Here is a 24948-nt window from a genome sequence, read left to right on the forward strand (position 1 = left end):
CCCTTTGGGTTTAAAATTATTCCCTTAGGTTTATAATATTAATCCCATGGGCTTAAAATTATTGCCTTCGGTTTATAATATTAATTCTTTGGGTTAAAATTATTCCCCTCGGATTATAATCAATTGAGTTTATAATATTAATCCCTTAGGTTTATAAATTCCTTGGATTTATAGTATGAATCTCTTGGGTTTATAATATTAATCCTAATGTTTATAATATTAATCTTATGGTTTATATTCCTAGGATTTAATATTAATTGTAGGCTCTAATGTTATTCCCTTGGGTTTATAATCCCCTGGGTTTTTAATATTAATCCAATGGATTTATTAATCTCTTAGGTTTATTGTACTGATCCTAGTGTCTCCAATATTAATCATAGGGTTTATATTCGAAGGGTTTAATATTAAGCCTATGGTTTATAATATTAATCTTAAGGTTTAATATTAATCCCTTTAGTTTATAGCCCCTTGGGTTTATAATATTAATCCCTTTGGTTTATTAATTCTAGTGTTTATGTTCCTAGGATTTAATATTAAACCGAAGGTTTAATGTTATGTCAACCATGGTCCAACATCGCATTGTGACAAATATTGTAAATATTAAATCCAACCATGGTCAATCATGGTCAACCAATGTCCAACGTCACATTGTGATAATGATTCTTTCAATATGAAAATCAATCATGATCAACTATGGTCCAACATTGCATTGTGACAAATATTGTGTCAATATGAAAATCAATCATGGTCAACCATGCTTGTTTTAGGGTTTATAATATTTACCTTAAGGTTTATATACCTTGTTTTTATTAGTGCCTTGGGTTTATAATATCAATCCCTATGGTTTATTAATCTGAAGGTTCATATTCTTATGGTATAGTATTATGATATGGTTTATATATTAATCCTAAGGTTTAATATAAATCCCTTGGGTTTATAATTTGTAATATTAATCTCTTGGATTTATAACTTCTAATATTAGGGTTTATAATATTAATCCCTTCGGTTTATAATACTAATCCCTTGGGTTTATAATATTAATATGTTTATTTTATTAATCCCTTCGATTTATAATGCTAATAATTAGTTGGGTTCATTAATCCCTTGGGTTTATAATGTTAATCCCTTGGGTTTATTGATCGCTTGTGTTCATAATCCCCAAAGTTTATAATATTAATCCTTGGTTTTATTAATCCCTTAAGCTTTTAATATTAATCCATTGGGTTTTAAATATGTTTAGTTTTTAATATGAATAATCCCTTGGGTTTATTAATCCCTTTGTTTTATAATATTCATCTTTGGGTTTATAGTATCAATCCATTTGGTTTATAATATTTATCCCTTTTACGAACATTAATTATAGTAATTATTGATAATAAATATTTAATATTGAATAATTATTAACTATTAATATTAATTTTAGGATTATTCATTTTTAATATCAATATTTATATTATTTTTTATTTTTAGTTATAAATATTTATATTTATATTTAGGTGATTAATATCAATGTCATATTATCTCATTTATAAAATTAATTCCTTCGGTTTATAATTTTAAGGTTTATAATCGTAGGGTTTATAATACTAATCTTAGGTCTAACACTAGGGTTTATAATCTTGGGTCTATAATATTAATTCGGGTTTATTTCCCCTTGGGTTTATAATATTAATCCTTTGAGTTTATAATATTAGGGTTTTTAATATTGGATATAATATCGCATCTAGTGTAAGGATTTCAAATGTTGGATTTTTAATATTAGGGTTTATAATATTAATATTAATATTAATCCCTTAAGTTTATTAATCTATTGGATTTACTAATCCTAAAAGTTTATAATATTTATCCCTTGGGTTTATAATATGTCTATTATTCCCAAGGGTTTATTTTTTATTAATCTTAAGGTTTAATATTCTCTTAAGGCTTATAATCATAGGGTTTATATATTAATCCCTTGGATTTCAAATATTAATCTCTGAGGATTATAATCTTAAGGTTTATAATTGTAGGGTTTATAATATTAATCCTAGGGTTTTTAATCTCTTGGATTTATAATATTAATGCTCAAGTTTATAATGATTTGTGCTTACAATATAAATCTTAGGGTTTAATATTTTTTTTTTCCACTGGAAAAATCGTAATCTTTCATTATAATTGAAAAATTACATGTTGTAGATGCCTTTCGGCATATGCTGTGTTGGCCCTTTTGTTGTGAGCCATAATCTAAAAAGGTGCTCAGTTTTGTCAAAAAAAGATGCATATATCATCTATCACCACACAGGGTGTTCAGTTTTCAGAAAAACAAGAAACATAAGTAATAATGTACAGATGGGGAAAAGTCAAGCTTTTCACCCTTTTTTCTTCTCAACCTTTCTCCACCCCCCCTGAGATTCTGTTGGAGTTATAAGTGCTAGCGCTGTATCAGCCACAGGTTGGGGATTGTCTTTATCATAATCTAATGTGTCTGATATGTGTTGACATTTGGATCTGCTCATATCCATTGTTTCTAGTAACCTTGCCGACTGTACGTCTATAGGTTCTTGTGGATTTATGTCTTCTACTTCTGGTTCTTTGTTCATATGGTTGGTCTCATTGGGGGTTACATATTCCTCCTCTTCTTCCTCCTCATCATCCGAGAGTGGTGGAGGAAATTGCCATCCCTTGGCTTGTTTCCCTGTCTTCTTTTTCCTACTAGTGTCTTTTTTGGCTGTTGGACACGTGCTTTGTAGGTGTCCTGTTTGTTGACAGGTTTTGCATCTGAATGCTGTGTTTTCGTAATCTAAAATCTATGACCAGCTCCTCTGTATATGCTTCAGTTGAATTTGGTCTGGCAAGCCTTTGCTGAAGTCTACTTCCACACATATTCGTGCATAAGTGTAGATTCTTTCCTCCAGTCTTTGGGTGTCCATTTTGATGTAGTGCCCAATAGTATTACCGATTCCTGTGAGTACTTGTTGACTCCAGAGGTGTAATGGGAGATTGTGCAATCGCACCCAAACTGGCATCTTAGAGACAACCATTGTATTTGCATCAAATTCTGGGGACCATGGTGTGATGAAGAGTCCTATGGATCCCCAGAACCAAGGTCCTTCTTGTATTACAAAGTCTGTAGCCTCTGCTGAAGGAAAGATCACTATAAAGAACCCCTTGGAACAGAGATGTATTTCACATTGTGTAGTCTAGTTTGTGAAGATCCAATGAAATAGGTCAATTGGTTTGGGCCAAAAACAGTTGAATCTACAAATTATTGCTTGTCTTTCATATATAATGCAGTGCTCATCTGTTTCTGGTATATTTGTGTTATATTTTGGGGTATGATTCAGCTGTTCCACAATGTATGGCCTTGCATCCATACCTATTTGATTTGGTGCTGCTTCAGTTGTGTTTTTCCTTGAAGAATATTTTTTAAGGATATACTTCCTGTTTTTTTCCCCTGATGTGTTCCTGTAGTTTTTGTACCAGTCCCACTTCCCTCCCCCTGTAAGGATTTCTGCTGTTGTCTGTCGCGCCCCCTCTTATTCTCAGATTGAGAATTATTGTTGACAAGGGTGAGATTTTGTATTCCTTGAGGTGCTTTGTGTCTTGGAGTACCCTGCCCCCATGAATCAGATTTTGTGATTTGGTGGGATATCCAAATTGTTGCAGTATAAAATTCTGAAGTTTCTTTACAGAGTCGGTTTCTTTTACCCAAAGTAATTGTGTTTTTCCGGCAGGAGTTTTGACAAAGACTTGGAAGCGGTGGGAGCTTACCGGGGATACAGATCTTGTTGCGAAGATGTTGTTCTTCAAAATCTGTACAGATTTGTTTACAGAGTGGTAGGCGCTATTCCCCAACTTCTCTGCACTTTTCCCCATCAGAACGACTGGATTGGGCCTCAACCCGGCACAAATGCCCTACAACTGCTTGGATCCTGTTAGACTCCGTCTCTTGTCAGAGATTGATTCTTCTTCAAAACCCTGTTTTGAAGAAGAAATCATTAATGTATTGTTTAAATTTATGTAATTGATCTGTCATGGTAGGTTCAAAAGGGAAGTGTTTATTGATGGCGAAGCTGAATCCAGAAAACATGAAGAGGCGGGGTCATTGATGGAGCCAATATCTCCAAAAGAGGATATTAAATTTGCCTGGCAACGAAATGAGGGATAAAAACCCAATTAATGTGGCCAAGAACAGAAGAAGAGCGAAGGAGGCAACGGAACTGTGGTTTTGTTGCTTTTATGAATAGAGCAGATGGTGAAACAGCGAAAGATGAAATGCAAGGGGTCATTGTTTAGCAGATTATCATGCAGGTTCAGTCAAGGCAATGGGTGCTTTCACCTCTCTGATCTTGGTTTTGATGGCCAAAGTCACTGGACTCTTTGCTGTATCAGATACAAAAGTGACTTTTCTACTTGTTTATTCTTTCACATTATCTCTGATTACTATGGCATTTGCATTAAGCACAATGTTTTCAAAGGTCAGGACAGCAATAAGTGTCTCTGGAGCTGCGTCTTTTCTTGGAGGATCCATGAGAATGACCGTGTCTTTTTGTGTCATTATGGTCGAAATCACAAACAATCTGCAGCTTTTGCCCCTGATTATGCTAGTTCTTCTCATATCTAAGGCTGTTGGTGATGTTTTTAATGGAGGATTTTATGAAGAGCAAGCTCGGCTGAGAGGTATCCCATTGCTCGAATCGAGGCCAAAACAGTATATGCGCAATATGATTGCCAAAGAAGCTTGTGTAAATCAAAAGGTTGCATATTTTCCACGTGTCGTTAAGGTTGGAGATGTAGTTGCAATGCTACAGAGCAATAGTCATAATGGTTTCCCTGTAATTGATCATCTACAAAATGGAGAAACAGAGTATCTATATATTGTAGATAAGTTTGATGGTGGCGGTGGCATCAGAGTAAAGCAGCAATATCTCTACATGGTTGCTTTAACTTAATAATCCCATATTCGTTTTTCTTCTCGGCATTTTTCAAGCGTTGTTCCATCCAGGGGTTGATTTCCATTATTGTGATAAGATGCTTTGCCAGATAGCCTGAAGCCCATTGAAAGGAGAAACCACATTCATGTTTAGATGGACGAGAGCTGTTTGTTATTTACACGGTAAAGTGAGAAGAGAACAATTGCCATGAGGTTAATGCATTTAATATTATATCATTCCTTTATTTGGGGAGGTTACAGATAGTCTTTGGAGTGGGAGTCATCTCCATTGTTATATATTTTGTCCTTTAAACGAGGATTCTACTGGATGGAACTAGTCAAAGGAAAGGGAAGAAAGTGCATATCCCCTTCTTGTCAATGGGACAGGGAAGCAACTTCAGAAGGTGTTTGAAAATATTTACAGTTGCCTTGACAATATATTTGGATTACAAGACAATCCAGAAGAAGGACGAATGGATTACTGTGGATAAACGGGATGATCTATGGGAGAGAGCTCATGAACGGAATGCTAATCGCCTTCTTAGTGCCATGATTGAATTAGAAGGATTATGGGTGAAATTAGGCCAGTATCTCTCTACCCGTGCAGATGTTCTTCCCGATGTTTATATACAGCTGCTCAAGCAGTTACAGGACTCTCTTTCACCTCGTCCATTATCAGAGGTTTACCAGACCATAGAAAAAGAGTTGGGAAAGCCCAAAAGTGAAATATTTACGGATTTTGATGAAACACCTCTTGCCACAGCTTCGATAGCCCAAGTTCATCGAAGTCGTTTGAAGGATGGATGGGATGTGGTTGTAAAGGTTCAGCATAAGGGCATCAAGGATGTCATTCTTCAGGATTTGAAGAATGCTAGGACAATTGTTGAATGGATAGCCTGGGCAGAACCACAATATGATTTTAGTCCAGTGATTGATGAATGGTGTAATGAAGCACCCAAAGAACTCGACTTCAACACAGAAGCTAAAAATACACGAAAGGTTGCCAGGAACCTTAATTATCGAAGCAGGCAGAGTGATAGTTCCGTTGCTAATTATGTTGATGTACTTATTCCTGAAGTCATCCGGTCAGCAGAAAAAGTTCTTGTTTTGGAATACATGGATGGGGTGCGGTTAAATGACAAATGTAAAACAGGGAACCACGCCAAAACACTAGATCCGGCCCTCATTTACGCCACAGAATGTCAATCATAAACAGAAAAATAGGAACCAATTTCCTATTTCAAGACCTCAGAAAGATCTGCGCTCCAGCATTTATATTTTTATTAGTCAATCAGAGGATTTTTAGGGACATGGTTTTAGAATAGAAGGCTTTTCTATTTTTGAATTTTTTTTTGTAATTTCAGTTTCAAACAGCGCCCAGATTGTGGGTTGATCTGTTGTTTTGTTTTAGAATAGTTTATAAAATAATAATTTTGTAATAAAAAGAGAGAGGGAAGGAGGGAGAGTTTTTTCAGAGCGCTGGGAGCTGCTGGAGAAGCAGAGAGCTTTTTATTGTACAGTTTTATGACAGAGAATTTAATGGAATTTCATAGCTCTGTTTGCTGAGATTCATGTGGTATGTTGATTTAGCATAAGTTTTTCCCTTTGTCTCATATGTAATCAATTATGTTCCATTTCATTTCATGACCCTTTCAAGCTGAACAAATGAAGTGATTAGGTAGGAATTCATAGTATTATATGCTCCTGCTATAAGTTTGTTCGCATTCGATGTTTTCTACTGTTTAAGGAGGATTCAGAGTTATTGTCTGCCCTCCTTAGCTCCTCACCAGTCTTGCCATCCCATTTGAAACCAGATTTGGTGTTAAATTGCATGCCTACCTTGCCTCAGTTGATAACCTGTGTAGTCATTATATTTTTCTGTTTGAAGCTGTGATTTTGCCCATGTAGCCTAGAAAAGCCCCGTCATTCCATTAAAAAACCCCAAAAATCATTAAATCCAAACCCCCTATCAATTTACTAGCCTAAAATCCTTATTCTTAATTGGTCAGCCTAATCATATTGAAAGATCTATCGAATCTGACCCGAGAGAGCCTTCTCATACCTCGTAGGGCTAGCTACGAGGTGAAATGGTTTGATGTAGCCTTGAAGGTTTACCTTCCTCAGCCTAGGGTGAAATCTCAAGCGCTAACATAGTGGCGACCATACTGGGGAGAACATATTAATCGTTTGCTCATTGTCGTGTTATTTCATAAGTCTTAGACGGAGCCTGAAGTTACGCCAGAAGCCTTCGAAAACGCTCTTGTTTTACATCAGCGCAAGTAGATAAACGCTGCTTCAGTCTATCTCCGTGGGATTTGTGAACATAGCGCTTCATTGACACTTTACCCCAGTACATATATCAAGTTCAGATCTGATTGTTGATAGTGGACAACGATCAGACACTTGAAAGGCTGAATCATTCACCTGGCGACCTCAACTCGATCCAGACATTCCAGTGCCTGTTGATATGTTCATGAAATGGTAGGGTATGTGGCAAACCTTGCACTGTGTGAACCTCTAAACGAATTTAGAGAATGGTTAGTAGATATTGAAATTAATGAAGAAATTTTCAGTATTTTCCTTCAATTTTTGAAATCTCCGAATTATCATCCTAGCGTCTGTGAGTTGGTTGTTGAAAGAGTTGAAAATGAGATTCAGTGTCTCGATGAGCAGATTCAGTCTTATGATTTCCAAGACCCTAAAAAGTTCTTGGAAATCCTTCTTCCTTCACAACAAGCAATAACAGACTTGCCTATAGAGGTATACATTGACAATGTGCAGCTGGAAGTATGCATTGCAGAGTTGGGGCAGCCAACAGAGTCCAGTGTCCGTGATCCTATTGCGGCATACATGGATACATTTTTCAGGTTGATTGACAGATCGGGCTGTCTTCTCGGTGACCAGGATCAGTATGTGCATGAAGGGCTGCCAGCAATTGCATCTGTGACTTCGTGGCAGCATTCTCAAGCGGCTTCATTATCAGGTTTACTTGAATGGTTAATATGGCATTTTAGCATTACCTGATCTATTATTTGTACAGCAGATTAGAGTAGATGTTGTAAATAAATAAGCAGCCACAGGGGCAGCATCTTGTTTCGGTTGGCTTTTAGTTTGTTTGAGTTCAGTTTCAGTGTGAAAATAAGTCTTCAGCTGTGTTGATTTGTTGATGATGACTCCATTGCCCAATGGTGGAGGCACGGTCTGCTCTCCCAAAGTTCTGCGGTTCTTGGCACCTCCACGAAGCGGCAGCTGCCATCCCAAATGGAGCCGATGTTAGACTCCGTCTCTTGTCAGAGATTGATTCTTCTTCAAAACCCTGTTTTGAAGAAGAAATCATTAATGTATTGTTTAAATTTATGTAATTGATCTGTCATGGTAGGTTCAAAAGGGAAGTGTTTATTGATGGCGAAGCTGAATCCAGAAAACATGAAGAGGCGGGGTCATTGATGGAGCCAATATCTCCAAAATAGGATATTAAATTTGCCTGGCAACGAAATGAGGGATAAAAACCCAATTAATGTGGCCAAGAACAGAAGAAGAGCGAAGGAGGCAACGGAACTGTGGTTTTGTTGCTTTTATGAATAGAGCAGATGGTGAAACAGCGAAAGATGAAATGCAAGGGGTCATTGTTTAGCAGATTATCATGCAGGTTCAGTCAAGGCAATGGGTGCTTTCACCTCTCTGATCTTGGTTTTGATGGCCAAAGTCACTGGACTCTTTGCTGTATCAGATACAAAAGTGACTTTTCTACTTGTTTATTCTTTCAAATTATCTCTGATTACTATGGCATTTGCATTAAGCACAATGTTTTCAAAGGTCAGGATAGCAATAAGTGTCTCTGGAGCTGCGTCTTTTCTTGGAGGATCCATGAGAATGACCGTGTCTTTTTGTGTCATTATGGTCGAAATCACAAACAATCTGCAGCTTTTGCCCCTGATTATGCTAGTTCTTCTCATATCTAAGGCTGTTGGTGATGTTTTTAATGGAGGATTTTATGAAGAGCAAGCTCGGCTGAGAGGTATCCCATTGCTCGAATCGAGGCCAAAACAGTATATGCGCAATATGATTGCCAAAGAAGCTTGTGTAAATCAAAAGGTTGCATATTTTCCACGTGTCGTTAAGGTTGGAGATGTAGTTGCAATGCTACAGAGCAATAGTCATAATGGTTTCCCTGTAATTGATCATCTACAAAATGGAGAAACAGAGTATCTATATATTGTAGATAAGTTTGATGGTGGCGGTGGCATCAGAGTAAAGCAGCAATATCTCTACATGGTTGCTTTAACTTAATAATCCCATATTCGTTTTTCTTCTCGGCATTCTTCAAGCGTTGTTCCATCCAGGGGTTGATTTCCATTATTGTGATAAGATGCTCTGCCAGATAGCCTGAAGCCCATTGAAAGGAGAAACCACATTCATGTTTAGATGGACGAGAGCTGTTTGTTATTTACACGGTAAAGTGAGAAGAGAACAATTGCCATGAGGTTAATGCATTTAATATTATATCATTCCTTTATTTGGGGAGGTTACAGATAGTCTTTGGAGTGGGAGTCATCTCCATTGTTATATATTTTGTCCTTTAAACGAGGATTCTACTGGATGGAACTAGTCAAAGGAAAGGGAAGCAAGTGCATATCCCCTTCTTGTCAATGGGACAGGGAAGCAACTTCAGAAGGCGTTTGAAAATATTTACAGTTGCCTTGACAATATATTTGGATTACAAGACAATCCAGAAGAAGGACGAATGGATTACTGTGGATAAACGGGATGATCTATGGGAGAGAGCTCATGAACGGAATGCTAATCGCCTTCTTAGTGCCATGATTGAATTAGAAGGATTATGGGTGAAATTAGGCCAGTATCTCTCTACCCGTGCAAATGTTCTTCCCGATGTTTATATACAGCTGCTCAAGCAGTTACAGGACTCTCTTTCACCTCGTCCATTATCAGAGGTTTACCAGACCATAGAGAAAGAGTTGGGAAAGCCCAAAAGTGAAATATTTACGGATTTTGATGAAACACCTCTTGCCACAGCTTCGATAGCCCAAGTTCATCGAAGTCGTTTGAAGGATGGACGGGATGTGGTTGTAAAGGTTCAGCATAAGGGCATCAAGGATGTCATTCTTCAGGATTTGAAGAATGCTAGGACAATTGTTGAATGGATAGCCTGGGCAGAACCACAATATGATTTTAGTCCAGTGATTGATGAATGGTGTAATGAAGCACCCAAAGAACTCGACTTCAACACAGAAGCTGAAAATACACGAAAGGTTGCCAGGAACCTTAATTATCGAAGCAGGCAGAGTGATAGTTCCGTTGCTAATTATGTTGATGTACTTATTCCTGAAGTCATCCGGTCAGCAGAAAAAGTTCTTGTTTTGGAATACATGGATGGGGTGCGGTTAAATGACAAATGTAAAACAGGGAACCACGCCAAGGCACTAGATCCGGCCCTCATTTACGCCACAGAATGTCAATCATAAACAGAAAAATAGGAACCAATTTCCTATTTCAAGACCTCAGAAAGATCTGCGCTCCAGCATTTATATTTTTATTAGTCAATCAGAGGATTTTTAGGGACATGGTTTTAGAATAGAAGGCTTTTCTATTTTTGATTTTTTTTTTGTAATTTCAGTTTCAAACAGCGCCCAGATTGTGGGTTGATCTGTTGTTTTGTTTTAGAATAGTTTATAAAATAATAATTTTGTAATAAAAAGAGAGAGGGAAGGAGGGAGAGTTTTTTCTGAGCGCTGGGAGCTGCTGGAGAAGCAGAGAGCTTTTTATTGTACAGTTTTATGACAGAGAATTTAATGGAATTTCACAGCTCTGTTTGCTGAGATTCATGTGGTATGTTGATTTAGCATAAGTTTTTCCCTTTGTCTCATATGTAATCAGTTATGTTCCATTTCATTTCATGACCCTTTCAAGCTGAACAAATGAAGTGATTAGGTAGGAATTCATAGTATTATATGCTCCTCCTATAAGTTTGTTCGCATTCGATGTTTTCTACTATTTAAGTAGGATTCAGAGTTATTGTCTGCCCTCCTTAGCTCCTCACCAGTCTTGCCATCCCATTTGAAACCAGATTTGGTGTTAAATTGCATGCCTACCTTGCCTCAGTTGATAACCTGTGTAGTCATTATATTTTTCTGTTTGAAGCTGTGATTTTGCCCATGTAGCCCAGAAAAGCCCCGTCATTCCATTAAAAAACCCCAAAAATCATTAAATCCAAACCCCCTATCAATTTACTAGCCTAAAATCCTTATTCTTAATTGGTCAGCCTAATCATATTGAAAGATCTATCGAATCTGACCCGAGAGAGCCTTCTCATACCTCGTAGGGCTAGCTACGAGGTGAAATGGTTTGATGTAGCCTTGAAGGTTTACCTTCCTCAGCCTAGGGTGAAATCTCAAGCGCTAACAGATCCCACATTGTCTGCAACGCAGTCCAACATCTGTGCGTATTTCTCCAGCAAATCACATACTCTCTTGTTGTAGTCGACCTTCATCTCGGCCTTGGTTCCTTCCACTGCTTCTTTAGGAACTTCTTGAAGGTTGTCCTCTTCGATTTCTTCCACAACGTCTCCAACAAAAGAAAGCGCGGGGTGAATTTTATTGAAGGCCGAAGGAAGCCATTTAGCGGCGCCCTGAGTGATCAAACGGGGGTCCGGATCGACGATCCTTGAGAACCAGGTATTGCCGCTCCTTCTATTGTTGGCGGCGGCCTCTTCTGCCTTAACAACGGCGGGTGCATGGTGTCCAGTCTGCGGGCAGTCATATGGGGTGTTGTTCTTGCGTCCCAAGCAAGTGGTGCGAAGCTTGCCGCCTGCACCATCTCCTTCGTATGGCCATCGATCCTCCTCCTTCGCCATGTGACCCTGCAAAAATCCAAGAAACCCTAGCTCTTCAGATGATTCTTCTTCTGTTTCCCTAGTTTTGAACCTCTTAAGGTTTAATATTGTTCCCTTGGCTTTATAATATTAATCCCTTGAGTTTATAATATTATTGGACAATTAATCTCTACTAATATAATTAATATTATTAATATACTATATTATTTATATATGGGTCAATATTATTAACATTGTGATTATAATCTAAGTATATATAAAGAATATTGATAGTTATATTAATATGTTAATAAATGTATATTAATCATTAGGATAATAGTGAGAAATAAATAAGTACTATTAGTAATAACCGCATACTATTATTATATTATGTTAATTTTGTTATTGTTAAATATATAAATGCTTATATATATATATATATATATATATATATATATATATATAGATATATAAAGGTTGTTATTATTTATAAGGTTATTAATAAGTATGAATAGAGATTTTCTCATAAGTAAATTAACACTATACATCTAATAATTATTAATGTGATTGATAAATATGTACTTCTAATTGATTTTTAAAAAAACTATAAAATTACTTCTCAAAACTATAAAATTACTTCTCATTAAATTTCTTAGAAAGCAATCTTTTTGCTCACTAATTCTTGCCCATTGACGGTGCAACACATACTTTTGTGTTTAATTTTATCAAAAACACCTTATTCTTTTCCTTATTTCCTTAAGATGGGGCCATTTCTTCAAACTTCAAACAAACGGAAATATTTAATTAACCTGACTTCGGTCTTTCTTTTTTAAAATAAATTAACAGACCTGATGATCTCCACAAGACTTCTGAGAATGCTTTTTAATTTATTCAAACTTCAAACAGAGGGCAAGATTTAATTAATCTCTTGAGTGCGGTCTTTCTTTTTGAAAATGAGAATGCTTTTTCATTTATTCAAACTTCAAAAAGATGACAAGATTTAATAATTAATCCGAGTGAGTGAGGTCTTTCTTTTTGAAAATGAGAATGCTTTTTCGTTTATTCAAACTTCAAACAGACGGAAAGATTTAATTAATCTGAGGACGGTCTTTTCGTCACTAAATTTACTCCCGTGGTGTATGCAACCAATGCATTTTGATTAATTTTATTTTATTTTATTAGTGATATTCTTTCTTACTTTTTCGGAAACTGGGTATTTACCATCATTGTTTATAAGTCAGTTCCTACTTTATTCAAACTTCCACACAAAATTGGGTATTTACCATCATTGTGTTAAATTTGTAATTTTACAGCGCGTGGTGGTTCAGGAAAACCATCCGGTCTCCCCGCACCGCCATTCACCAAAGGCGGTATCCGTAGCTGAGGCTCCGAACACATTCACATGGCGCCACGCATCTCTTGTACGACGCCCAAAACCACTTTCCCCGGACAGTAAAGTTCGTTTGGTTTGCTGGAGGTTGGCGTGCGAACCACGTAGGATCGGCTCAGCGATTTGATCGCGTGATCTCAGCCGTTGACTTCCCGAAGATGCATACAGCCCGCGTCAAATCAATTTTTACGTGGAGTGCTAGTTTATCAGTTGACCGCCGAGAAGGGAAATTTAATGTATTCATTGTTGTTCGTAGAAAGTAGGTAGTTGTCTTAATTTCCTTACGGCACATATAATGTTTTTATGTTTTTGGTTATGGGCATATGTCCCATATGACATACGCTTTATTTTTTATATGTTTTTTAATACACGTTGTCATACATTAAAAAAAGGGTCTACGTGCTGTAGTAGTGTAGTTTTTTTTAAGTGGTGGCTACGCACGCGAGTGTGATTATCTTTTTGTATATGCACAGCAGTGCTGTAGTGTTTTGTCGGGCAATGAAAAACACAGCAATGTTTTCGAAGCTGCTTATGTAATATCCACAGCAGTGGAAAATCTGTGAGAGAAGCAGAGTTTTTTTTGTGAACCCCTCTTTGCACAGAGGATGGAATTTGTATCAGTCTTTCAGTTTTAAATTAATAGAAATGTGTTGTGACTGTGTAATAGACTGTGTTCTGGGTTAATTTTTTTTAAAAGAGGTTCTCTGCAAAAGATCCTGGACAAAGGAAACAGAGCATTGTCTCTGTGGTGGTTATTTTATCTGGTTTTGGTATTTTCCCATCAAAAAAATAACCAACAGTGGTATCAGAGCAGGCTTAGGCTCTTTAAAGAAGTTAAAGAAGCTGAAGGGAGAAGGTTGTTGCTGCAGCAAAACTTCTCAGGCAGACAGAAGACTCAGACAACGAAGGATTCAGGTATTCCCCAAAAGCATTTCTTTTGTTATTGCTGAAGATAGTCAGTTTTTAAAAAAAATAAAATCACAGTCAAGGATTTAAAACCATAGTTCAAGATGCAAGGAATGGCTAGCACAAGCATGGGTATGTTCAACACCCAGCTCCCACACTTTAATGGGAAGAACTATGACTACTGGTCTATAACCATGAGAGCTTTGTTCATCTCTCAAGATATATGGGAACTAGTAGAATATGGGTTTGAGGAACCAACAGATGAAACAGCATTTAATAACCTAACTCAGGGAGAGAAGGACCTATTGAAGCTCAATAGGAAGAAGGATGCAAATGCCATTGTCTTGTTGTATCAAGCAGTGGACCAGAGTATATTCCCAAGGATAGCAGCAGCTACAACATCACACAATGCATGGCAAACCCTAAAAACTGCCTATCAAGGCATGGAGAGAGTGAAGACAGCAAAATTGCAAATGCTGAGAAAGGATTTTGAAAACTTGAACATGAAGGAGTCAGACAACATTGAATCATTCTTCACTCATGTGATTGGTGTAATCACACAAATGAGAACTCATGGAGAAACAATTGAAGATAGAAGAATAGTGGAGAAAATATTGAGGGTCTTACCCTCAAGGTTCGATGCCATAGTCACCACCATTGAAGAGACAAAGGATCTCTCAAACTATTCAGTTGATGAGCTACATGCATCACTGATAACTCATGAGCAGAGGTTGAGTAGGAATGAAAACTCATCCCTTGAGCAAGCCTTCAAGACCCAGATGTCCTTTGGAAGAGGAAGGGGTCAAGGAAGAGGAAACCGAAGAGGAAGAGGCAGAAGCCAAAACAGAGGTGGAAGGAACAGCCCATCAAATGCACAAGGAAGAGGCAGCAATCCAAATCAGAACCAAGGTCAAGGCAGCAACCAACAAAGAGATCAGTATCAGGCTCAAGGACAAAGGTATGATAAATCTAATGTTCAATGCTATTATTGCAAAAAGTATGGACATTATGCTAGTGATTGTAGAAAGAAACAGCATGATATGAACAGCAGACAAAATGCAAATGTTACAAGAGAAAACAACAGTCAAGAAAATGTCCTGTTAGCTTGTAACATGGCTGAAACACATAGTGAGGACATATGGTTTTTAGACTCAGGTTGCAGCAACCATATGACAGGGAATATAACCCTCTTTTCAGCCTTAAATCAGAATTTGAAATCAGAGGTCACACTAGGAACTGATAGTAAAGTGTCTGTTATGGGAAAAGGGGAGGTAAAAATATTTACAAAGCAAGGAGAAAGGAAAACCATAGCAGATGTCTACTATGTCCCCGGAATGAGATGTAACCTCTTGAGTATTGGACAGCTTGTCCAAAAGGGTTACGATGTTTACTTTGTAAATGATGTGTGCACCATCATGGATATATCACCCAGCACAAGATGCATTGCTGAAGTGAAGATGACAAGGAACAGGATGTTCCCTCTCCAGATCAGGGCAGACATGAAGAACAAAAGGGAAATGGCAGCAGTCACCCAAGAGGCCTTCCAAAGCGTGCCAAAGGATGAGAACTGGTTATGGCACTTGAGATTCGGGCATCTAAATTTTGGAGGTCTAAACTTATTGAGCAGAAAAGGAATGGTAAAGGGATTACCATTGATAGAGAAACCGGACAGCCTATGTGAAGGTTGTATATTGGGCAAACAACATAGAGAGAGTTTTCCATCAGGGAAAAGCATAAGGGCAAAGGCACCCTTAGAGATTATCCACTCAGATTTGTGTGGACCAATGCAAGCTCCATCATTAGCAGGCAGCCTATATTTCTTAACATTCATTGATGATTTTACAAGGAAGACTTGGGCATATTTCCTTAAGAACAAAAGTGAAGTGTTTGTGAAATTCCAAAACTTCAAAGCACTTGTGGAGAACCAAAGCGGACTGCACATAAAAGTTCTGAGAACTAATAGAGGAGGTGAGTATATCTCCAATGAATTCCTAAAGTTCTGTAGAGAAAATGGAATTCATAAACAGTTTACAACTCGGTACACCCCACAGGAAAATGGAGTTGCTGAAAGGAAGAACAGAACCATCATGGAGATGGCAAGGAGCATGTTGAAGGCAAAGCATTTGCCAAATGAGTATTGGGCTGAAGCTGTACATTGTGCAGTTTATATATTGAACAGGTGTCCTACAAAAGCAGTGTTGAACAAAGTGCCGGAAGAGGCATGGAGTGGGAGAAAGCAAGTAGTCACCCACATGAGAGTTTTTGGGTGTGTGGCCTATGCACACATACCAGATCAGCTAAGGAGGAAGTTGGACAGCAAAGGGGAGAAGTGTATCCTTGTTGGATACAGTGATGAATCCAAAGCCTACAGGCTGTACATTCCATCTACCAAGAAGTTCTTTGTCAGCAGGGATGTTCAATTCATTGAAGAGGAAGCTTGGGATGGAAGCATAGAGAAAACAGTGAACATTAAAAACTGTTTGTCTCATGATGAGGATGAAGAGGAGGTGGCTGAAATGGATCCCCAAACAGCAGCACCAACACAAGGACAGCAAGGTACACCATTGAGGATCAATGAGAGTGCTTCTCCAAGCACACCACAAGGAGGAAATTCAAGTGCATCTTCAAGCACTTGCACACCAAGTGAACGAGGTAAGAAGTTTAGAAATCTAAGTGAAATTTATGAAGAAGGAATGAATTCCTTATTTGCCTTGTTTTGTCATGTTGATGATCCTATTCATTTCGAGGATGCAATCAAAGATAGGAAATGGATAGAAGCTATGGATGAGGAGATCAATGCCATAGAGAGAAACAAAACATGGGATTTGGTTGAGTTACCAAAAGGCAAAGAAGTCATTGGTGTGAAATGGGTCTACAAGACCAAGAGCAATGCTGAAGGCAAGATTGAAAGGCATAAAGCAAGGCTGGTTGTCAAAGGCTACAAGCAGCAGTATGGGAGAGATTATGAGGAGACTTTCGCACCGGTTGCAAGAATGGAAACCGTGAGAGCAGTGCTGTCCATAGCAGCTCAAAACAAATGGAAAGTCTACCAAATGGATGTGAAATCAGCATTCCTAAATGGAGTGTTAAAGGAAGAGGTCTATGTGGAACAGCCTCTCGGATATGAGAAGAAAGGTGAAGAGCACAAAGTGTGCAAATTGAAGAAAGCTCTTTATGGGCTGAAGCAAGCGCCAAGAGCATGGTACAGCCGGATAGATTCATATCTATTGGATAATGAATTTGACAAATGTGAAGGAGAACCCACAATCTACATCAAGGAAAAGGATGGTAAAATTTTAATTGTTGTCTTGTATGTAGATGATGTTATTTTCACTGGAAATGATATTTATCTTATTGAGAATTTTAAATCAGTCATGAAGGATGAATTTGAAATGACTGACATGGGTTTGTTGAGATACTTCTTAGGCATAGAAGTAGATCAAAATGAAAAAGGAATTTTTATATCTCAAGCAAGATATGTAAATCAAGTTTTGGGCAGATTTAAGATGGAAGAATGCAAGGCAGCAATCACTCCCACAGTGATGGGATTAAAGCTCAGCAGAGAGGACAGCAGCAAGGATTTTGATCCTAGCTTGTATAAAAGCATTGTGGGCAGCCTTATGTATTTAACAACAACTAGGCCTGATTTAATGTATGCTGTTAGCTTAATTTCCAGATTTACGGAGAGGCCAAAGGAGGCACATTGGGAGGCAACAAAAAGAATTTTAAGGTATGTCAAAGGTACCAAAATGTTTGGCATATTATATAGTGTCTCAGAAAGTTCAGATTTAGTTGGATACACTGATAGCAATTGGGCTGGAAGTGTAGATGATCAGAAGAGCACTTCCGGTTATGTTTTTAATATGGGTTCAGGAGCCATTTCATGGGCTTCTAAGAAGCAGTCCATAGTAGCATTGTCTACAGCAGAGGCAGAATATGTGGCAGCGACAACAGCAGCATGTCAGGCAGTTTGGATGAGAAGGATGTTGAGAAGCTTAGGCCAAGAGCAGGCAAAAGCGACAGTGGTCTTTTGTGACAATAGCTCAGCTATTGCTTTGTCAAAGAATTCAGTGTTTCATAAGAGAACGAAACACATCGATACAAGGTTTCACTACATCAGAGAATTAGTGAACAATGGAGAAATTGTCCTCGAACATTGCAGGACCCAGGAACAGGTTGCAGACATCTTGACAAAGCCACTAGTTCAGAAGAGTTTCGAATTTTTGAGAAAATGCTTGGGAATGACTGAACGCGCGGCTGTTAAAATTAAAGGGGAGTGTTAAATTTGTAATTTTACGGCGCGCGGTGGTTTAGGAAAACCACCCGGTCTCCCCGCACCGCCATTCACCAAAGGCGGTATCCGTAGCTGAGGCTCCGAACACATTCACATGGCGCCACGCGTCTCTTGTACGACGCCCAAAACCACTTTCCCCAGACAGTAAAGTTCGTTTGGTTTGCTGGAGGTTGGCGTGCGAACCACGTAGGATCGGCTCAGCGATTTGATCGCGTGATCTCAGCCGTTGACTTCCCGAAGATGCATACAGCCCGCGTCAAATCAATTTTTACGTGGAGTGCTAGTTTATTAGTTGACCGCCGAGAAGGGAAATTTAATGTATTCATTGTTGTTCGTAGAAAGTAGGTAGTTGTCTTAATTTCCTTACGGCACATATAATGTTTTTATGTTTTTGGTTATGGGCATATGTCCCATATGACATACGCTTTATTTTTTATATGTTTTTTAATACACGTTGTCATACATTAAAAAAAGGGTCTACGTGCTGTAGTAGTGTAGTTTTTTTTAAGTGGTGGCTACGCACGAGAGTGTGATTATCTTTTTGTATATGCACAGCAGTGCTATAGTGTTTTGTCGGGAAATGAAAAACACAGGAATGTTTTTGAAGCTGCTTATGTAATATCCACAGCAGTGGAAAATCTGTGAGAGAAGCAGAGTTTTTTTTGTGAACCCCTCTTTGCACAGAGGATGGAATTTGTATCAGTCTTTCAGTTTTAAATTAATAGAAATGTGTTGTGACTGTGTAATAGACTGTGTTCTGGGTTAATTTTTTTTAAAAGAGGTTCTCTGCAAAAGATCCTGGACAGAGGAAACAGAGCATTGTCTCTGTGGTGGTTATTTTATCTGGTTTTGGTATTTTCCCATCAAAAAAATAACCAACACATTGTTGATCCAAAAAATCGACGGACTCGACGATTTCGAGACAACTTTATTCCAAGTTCGAATTTCTATGAATTCTAAGTTCAAACTTACAAATGTATCTATGCGTCTATCTAAACAATCACAATTTGGTTTTCTGAAGCATTGTCATTGTTGTGCGTGTTTCACAGAAGGAAATGATGGATACCTGTTACGTCCCTTCTCTTTTCTGGTGCTGCCACCTACTCCTCTTTTATTCCATTCTCTTTCTCAATCCTCCTTTTGTCTTTTCCACACCCATCGCCCATTTCCCTCACCATCCTCCTCGTCTCACCAATGTTTCCGATCAACACGCTCTGCTTGCATTCAAGTCTGCAATCACATATGATCCCTACCAGTCCTTAGCCACGTCTTGGATGCCAAATGTTTCGTTTTGTGAGTGGACGGGAATCATATGCAGCAGGCGCAGGCAGAGAGTCGTTTCCCTCAATCTTTCAAGCATGGCATTACAAGGTACAATCTCTCCCCTTCTCGCCAATCTCTCCTTTCTTACAGTAGTCGATCTTCACAATAATAGTTTGCACGGCCACATTCCACATTCGCCTGTCTAAGAATCAACTCCAGGGTTCCATTCCGCCCACTCTCGGTAGCTGCCACAGTTTACGGAACTTGACTCTCTCCTTTAACAATCTCACAGGAAACATTACCCCACAACTATGTCTTCTCCCCAACCTAGTATTCATGGCCTTGGGAGTTAACAATTTGATGGGAACAATACCGGACTGCTTGGGAAACATATCCTCTTTGCAGTACTTAGATTTAGGTTGCAACAACCTTCACGGCAGAGTTCCTTCCAAATTGGGTATGCTAAGCCAGCTCATCCTTCTTAACCTGGCGCATAACCATCTCACGGGACTTATTCCGTCTTCGTTGTCCAACTGCACCAATCTTGTAGCATTGGATATAGGTTTTAACCAATTAGTTGGCCACATTCCGTTGGAGTTGTGTACCAAGAAGACCGCCCAGTTAAAGCAACTCTATCTGGGTGCTAATCAGCTAAGTGGCAACGTTCCTTCATCCATCTTCAATTGTACCAAGTTGCAATCGATTGACTTAGCAAAGAATCAGCTCAGCGGAATAGTGCCTATGGAGTTGGGTAAATTGACACATCTCCGGCAGCTTGTCTTGGAGGGCAATCACCTGATTAGTGGCAACACCACGACATGCCCCATTCTTACTGCTCTTAGTAACTGCTCCGATCTACAAAAAGTAGACTTATCTGAGAATAACTTCACTGGGCAATTGCCGTTTTCTATAGGCCACCTCTCTACAAAGCTCAAATACTTAGACTTGAGCATCAACAAATTAGCTGGAGAAATACCTCCTGCTATTGGAAATTTAAGTAACTTAATATTCCTTAGTTTAAAAGGTAATTTTTTTACAGGGTCAATCCCATCTTCAGTTAGTATGCTTCAGAAGTTGGAGAGGTTATATATGAATTCCAATAATTTACAAGGGAACATCCCAATGGAAATTGGGCAGCTAAAGGGTTTAGGTCTCTTATATCTTTCTGGAAATAATTTGTCTGGAAAAATCCCTGATTTTGTGGCCAATCTCCAGCAATTAAGATATTTAGATCTTAATCATAACCAGTTATCAGGAGATATAAATGCAAATTTAGGGAAATGTGTGAACTTACTACTGCTAGATCTATCATACAACAAGCTTAGTGGGCACATACCTCAAGAGCTTGCAGGCCTTGCAAATTTAGCCTTCTATTTCAACTTGTCAAACAATTTATTAAGTGGCCATGTGCCATTAGAACTAGGAAAGTTCAATATGCTTCAAGCCATAGATATTTCCACAAATCAAATAAGTGGCTACATTCCAAGTAGCGTTGGAAGCTGCAAAGAAGTAGCATATCTGAATCTTTCTTACAATGCACTTGAAGGTCCAATTCCAGTGTCAATCAGTGAACTTCTAAGTCTTGAAGACCTAGATCTCTCCTCCAACAATTTGTCAGGTGGAATACCTATATCACTAGCAAATCTGAGAATGCTCCATCACTTGAATTTTTCTTTTAACAAGTTGTCAGGGGAAGTCCCTAAAGAAGGAGTTTTCAAAACGATTGGCGCCACAGCGTTTATGGGAAATCTTGGTCTATGTGGACCTTGGGTAAAACTACCACCGTGCTATGCTCATAAACATAAAAGTGTTTTGAATCTCAAAAGAGTTATCATACCTGTTGTTGTTGTCGCAATTGTTGTATTGTGTTTGTTTCTTGCAATCTTGTGGGGATGGAATTGCAAGAGAAATATTCAAAGAGAGATTGATCCATCATTAAATGTGGGGCATCGAAGAATCTCCTATGCAGAGCTCGTCATTGCAACAAATGAATTTAGTGATGCAAACTTGTTAGGAATTGGTAGTTTTGGAAAAGTGTACAAAGGGATTTTGAATGACGGCACAATGGTTGCTGTCAAGCTTCTCAATCTACAAAATGAAGGGGCTCAAAAGAGTTTTGATAGAGAATGCAAAGTTTTGGGTAGAGTTAGACACCGAAATTTGATTCGGGTCATAACTTGCTATTCAGATCTCCAAATCAAAGCTTTGATATTTCCATTAATGCCAAAAGGAAGCCTAGAAAAGTGGTTATATCCCGATGATGGAGAACAAAGTTGTTTCAATTTGATTCAAAGGTTGAATATAGCAATAGATATCGCCCAAGGCATGACATATCTCCATCATCATTGCTTTGTGCAAGTGATTCATTGTGATTTGAAACCTAACAATGTATTGTTGGGTGAAGATATGACTGCATATTTAATAGACTTTGGCATTGCTACTATATGTTTTGCAAAAAATGAAGATGGAGCTCTCACTTCCACAAATGCACTCAAAGGATCTACTGGGTACATTCCTCCAGGTATTATTTAAACTATATACCATATTTAATTAATCTTGTGATTTTTTTTTCTAAATCTTTATTAACCATTGTGAATTAAAAACCTTAAGATGATGATCTATGAATGCAGAATATGGAGTAGGTGGACAAGTCACAACAAATGGTGATGTTTATAGTTATGGAATACTGCTATTGGAAATGCTCACTGGAAAGAAGCCCACCCACGACATGTTTGTCGAAGGAATGAACTTGCAAAAATGGGTGGGTAGTAGTTTTCCAAACCGACTAATGGATGTGGTGGACTTGGGTTTACTAAGGAGGACAGATAGTTGTACTGAGGAAGATAATAATCTTGGGAAATAGTTGGGTAGCTCAAGGATTTAAACAATCACTTTCCGCCACACGTCCCTTGTACAAACACCAAAACTGCTTTCCCCGGACGGTAAAGATCGTTTGATTTGCTGGAGGTTGGCGTGCGAACCACGTAGGATCGACTCAGCGATTTGATCGCGTGATCTCAGCCGTTGACTTCCCGAATGTGCATTCCGCCTACGTCAAATCACATCTTGCGTGGAGTGAAAGACTTTTGCATTGACCGCCGAGAAGGGAATTCAGTGTCTTTAATGTTTTATGTAGTTTTTAGGTGGAGGCTTTAATTTTGGTGATGGGCATACGTCCCACATATATTTTTTATATATGTTTTATGTAGATTTAGGTGAGGCCCTTTAATATAGTTATGGGCATGCATACGTTATATTTTTTTATGTTTTCATATATGTGTTATGTAAGTTTTTTTTGTGTGCATGGTATGTATGGTGGCTGCGCAAAGCAGTGTGTGTAATTTTTGGTGCACAGCAGTGCGAAATTTCCAAAAAGAAACAGGGGCTGTAATGTTTAGTTTTTAGTCATTGAAGAACAGAGGACAATTTATGTAATATCCACAGCAGTGAAAAATCTGTGAGAGAAGCAGAGTTTTTTTTGTGATTCCCTCTTTGAACAGAGGAAGAAATATGTAACAGAATGTTTGTTTTAATTAATAGAAATGCTTTGTGACTGTGTTGTCTTCTGAGTCAATTTGTTTTAAAAGCTTCCCTGTGTAAAGATCCTGGACAGAGGAAACAGAGCATTGTCTCTGTGGTGAATTTTTATTTTGGTTTTGGTATTTCTCCATCAAAAATACCCAACAGTGGTATCAGAGCAGGTTCAGGCTCTTTAAAGAAGTTAAAGAAGCTGAAGGGAGAAGGTTGTTGCTGCAGCAAAACCTCTCAGGCAGACAGAAGACTCAGACAGCGAAGGATTCAGGTATTCCCCAAAAGCATTTCTCTTGTTACTGCTGAAGACAGTCAGTTTTTTAAAAAAAAAATCACAGTCAAGGATTTAAAACCATAGTTCAAGATGCAAGGAATGGCAAGCACAAGTATGGGTATGTTTAATACCTAGCTCCCACAGTTTAATGGGAAGAACTATGACTACTGGTCAATAACTATGACAGCCTTATTTGCCTCCCAAGATTTATGGGAAATAGTTGGGTAGCTCAACCAAATCCCATGTTTTGTTTCTCTCTATGGCATTCATCTCCTCATCCATAGCTTCTATCCATTTCCTATCTTTAATTGCATCTTCGAAATGAATAGGATCATCAACATGACAATACAAGGCAAATAAGGAATTCATTCCTTCATCATAAATGTCACTTAGATTTCTAAATTTCTTACCTCTTTCACTTGGTGTGCAAGTGCTTGAAGATGCACTTGAATTTCCTCCTTGTGGTGTGCTTGGAGAAGCACTCTCATTGATCCTCAATGGTGTACCTTGCTGTCCTTGTGTTGGCGCTGCTGTTTGGGGATTCATTTCAGCCACCTCCTCTTCATCTTCATCATGAGACAAACAGTTTTTGACATTCACTGTTTTCTCTATGCTTCCATCCCAAGCTTCCTCTTCAATGAATTGAACATCCCTGCTAACAAAGAACTTCTTGGTAGATGGGATGTACAGCCTATAGGCTTTGGATTCATCACTGTATCCAATGAAGATGCATTTCTCCCCTTTGCTGTCCAACTTCCTCCTTAGCTGATCCGGAATGTGTGCATAGGCCACACACCCAAAAACTCTCATGTGGGTGACTTCTTGCTTTCTCCCACTCCATGCCTCTTCTGGCACTTTGTTCATGACTGCTTTTGTAGGACACCTGTTCAAAATATAAACTGCACAATGTACAGCTTCAGCCCAATACTCATTTGGCAAATGCTTTGCCTTCAACATGCTCCTTGCCATATCCATGATGGTCCTGTTCTTCCTTTCAGCAACTCCATTTTGCTGTGGGGTGTACCGAGTTGTGAACTGTTTATGTATTCCATTTTCTCTACAAAACTTTAGGAATTCATTGGAGATATACTCACCTCCTATATCAGTTCTCAATACTTTTATGTGCAGCCCGCTTTGGTTCTCCACAAGTGCTTTGAAATTTTGGAATTTCTCAAAGACTTCACTTTTGTTCTTGAGGAAATATATCCAAGTCTTTCTTGTAAATCATCAATGATTGTCAAGAAATATAGGCTGCCAACTAATGATGGAGCTTGCATTGGTCCACACAAATCTGAGTGGATAATCTCTAAGGGTGCCTTTGCCCTTATACTTTTCCTTGATGGAAAACTCTCTCTATGTTGTTTGCCCAATATACAACCTTCACAAAGGCTGTCTGGCTTCTCTATCAATGGTAATCCCTTTACCATTCCTTTTCTTCTCAATAAGTTTAGACCTCCAAAATTTAGATGCCCGAATCTCAAGTGCCATAACCAGTTCTCATCCTTTGGCATGCTTTGGAAGGCCTCTTGGGTGACTGCTGCCACTTCCC

General features: G+C 38.4%; 2 protein-coding genes across 2 annotated transcripts; both read left to right on the forward strand.

The window, feature by feature from the left end:
* The first annotated feature begins 5290 nt into the window (after positions 1-5290).
* On the forward strand, positions 5291-6124 carry LOC149173878 (uncharacterized). The gene has a single exon (XM_089426858.1). It carries the CDS (start codon positions 5291-5293, stop codon positions 6122-6124), a length of 834 nt encoding a protein of 277 aa, XP_089282984.1.
* A 3437-nt stretch (positions 6125-9561) lies between these two features.
* On the forward strand, positions 9562-10395 carry LOC149173879 (uncharacterized). The gene has a single exon (XM_089426860.1). The coding sequence runs from the start codon at positions 9562-9564 to the stop codon at positions 10393-10395; it is 834 nt and encodes a 277-aa protein (XP_089282986.1).
* Positions 10396-24948: the final 14553 nt, after the last annotated feature.

This window comes from Pinus tabuliformis, chromosome 4_2 (assembly GCF_031772625.1).
Source record: "Pinus tabuliformis cultivar Carrire ecotype Pingquan chromosome 4_2, CPIR1, whole genome shotgun sequence".
NCBI classification, from domain to species: Eukaryota; Viridiplantae; Streptophyta; class Pinopsida; order Pinales; family Pinaceae; genus Pinus; species Pinus tabuliformis.

Coding starts and splice junctions, on each gene's coding strand:
- LOC149173878 (XM_089426858.1), top strand. CDS start 5,291: ATGGGACAGGGAAGCAACTTCAGAAGGTGTTTGAAAATATTTACAGTT.
- LOC149173879 (XM_089426860.1), top strand. CDS start 9,562: ATGGGACAGGGAAGCAACTTCAGAAGGCGTTTGAAAATATTTACAGTT.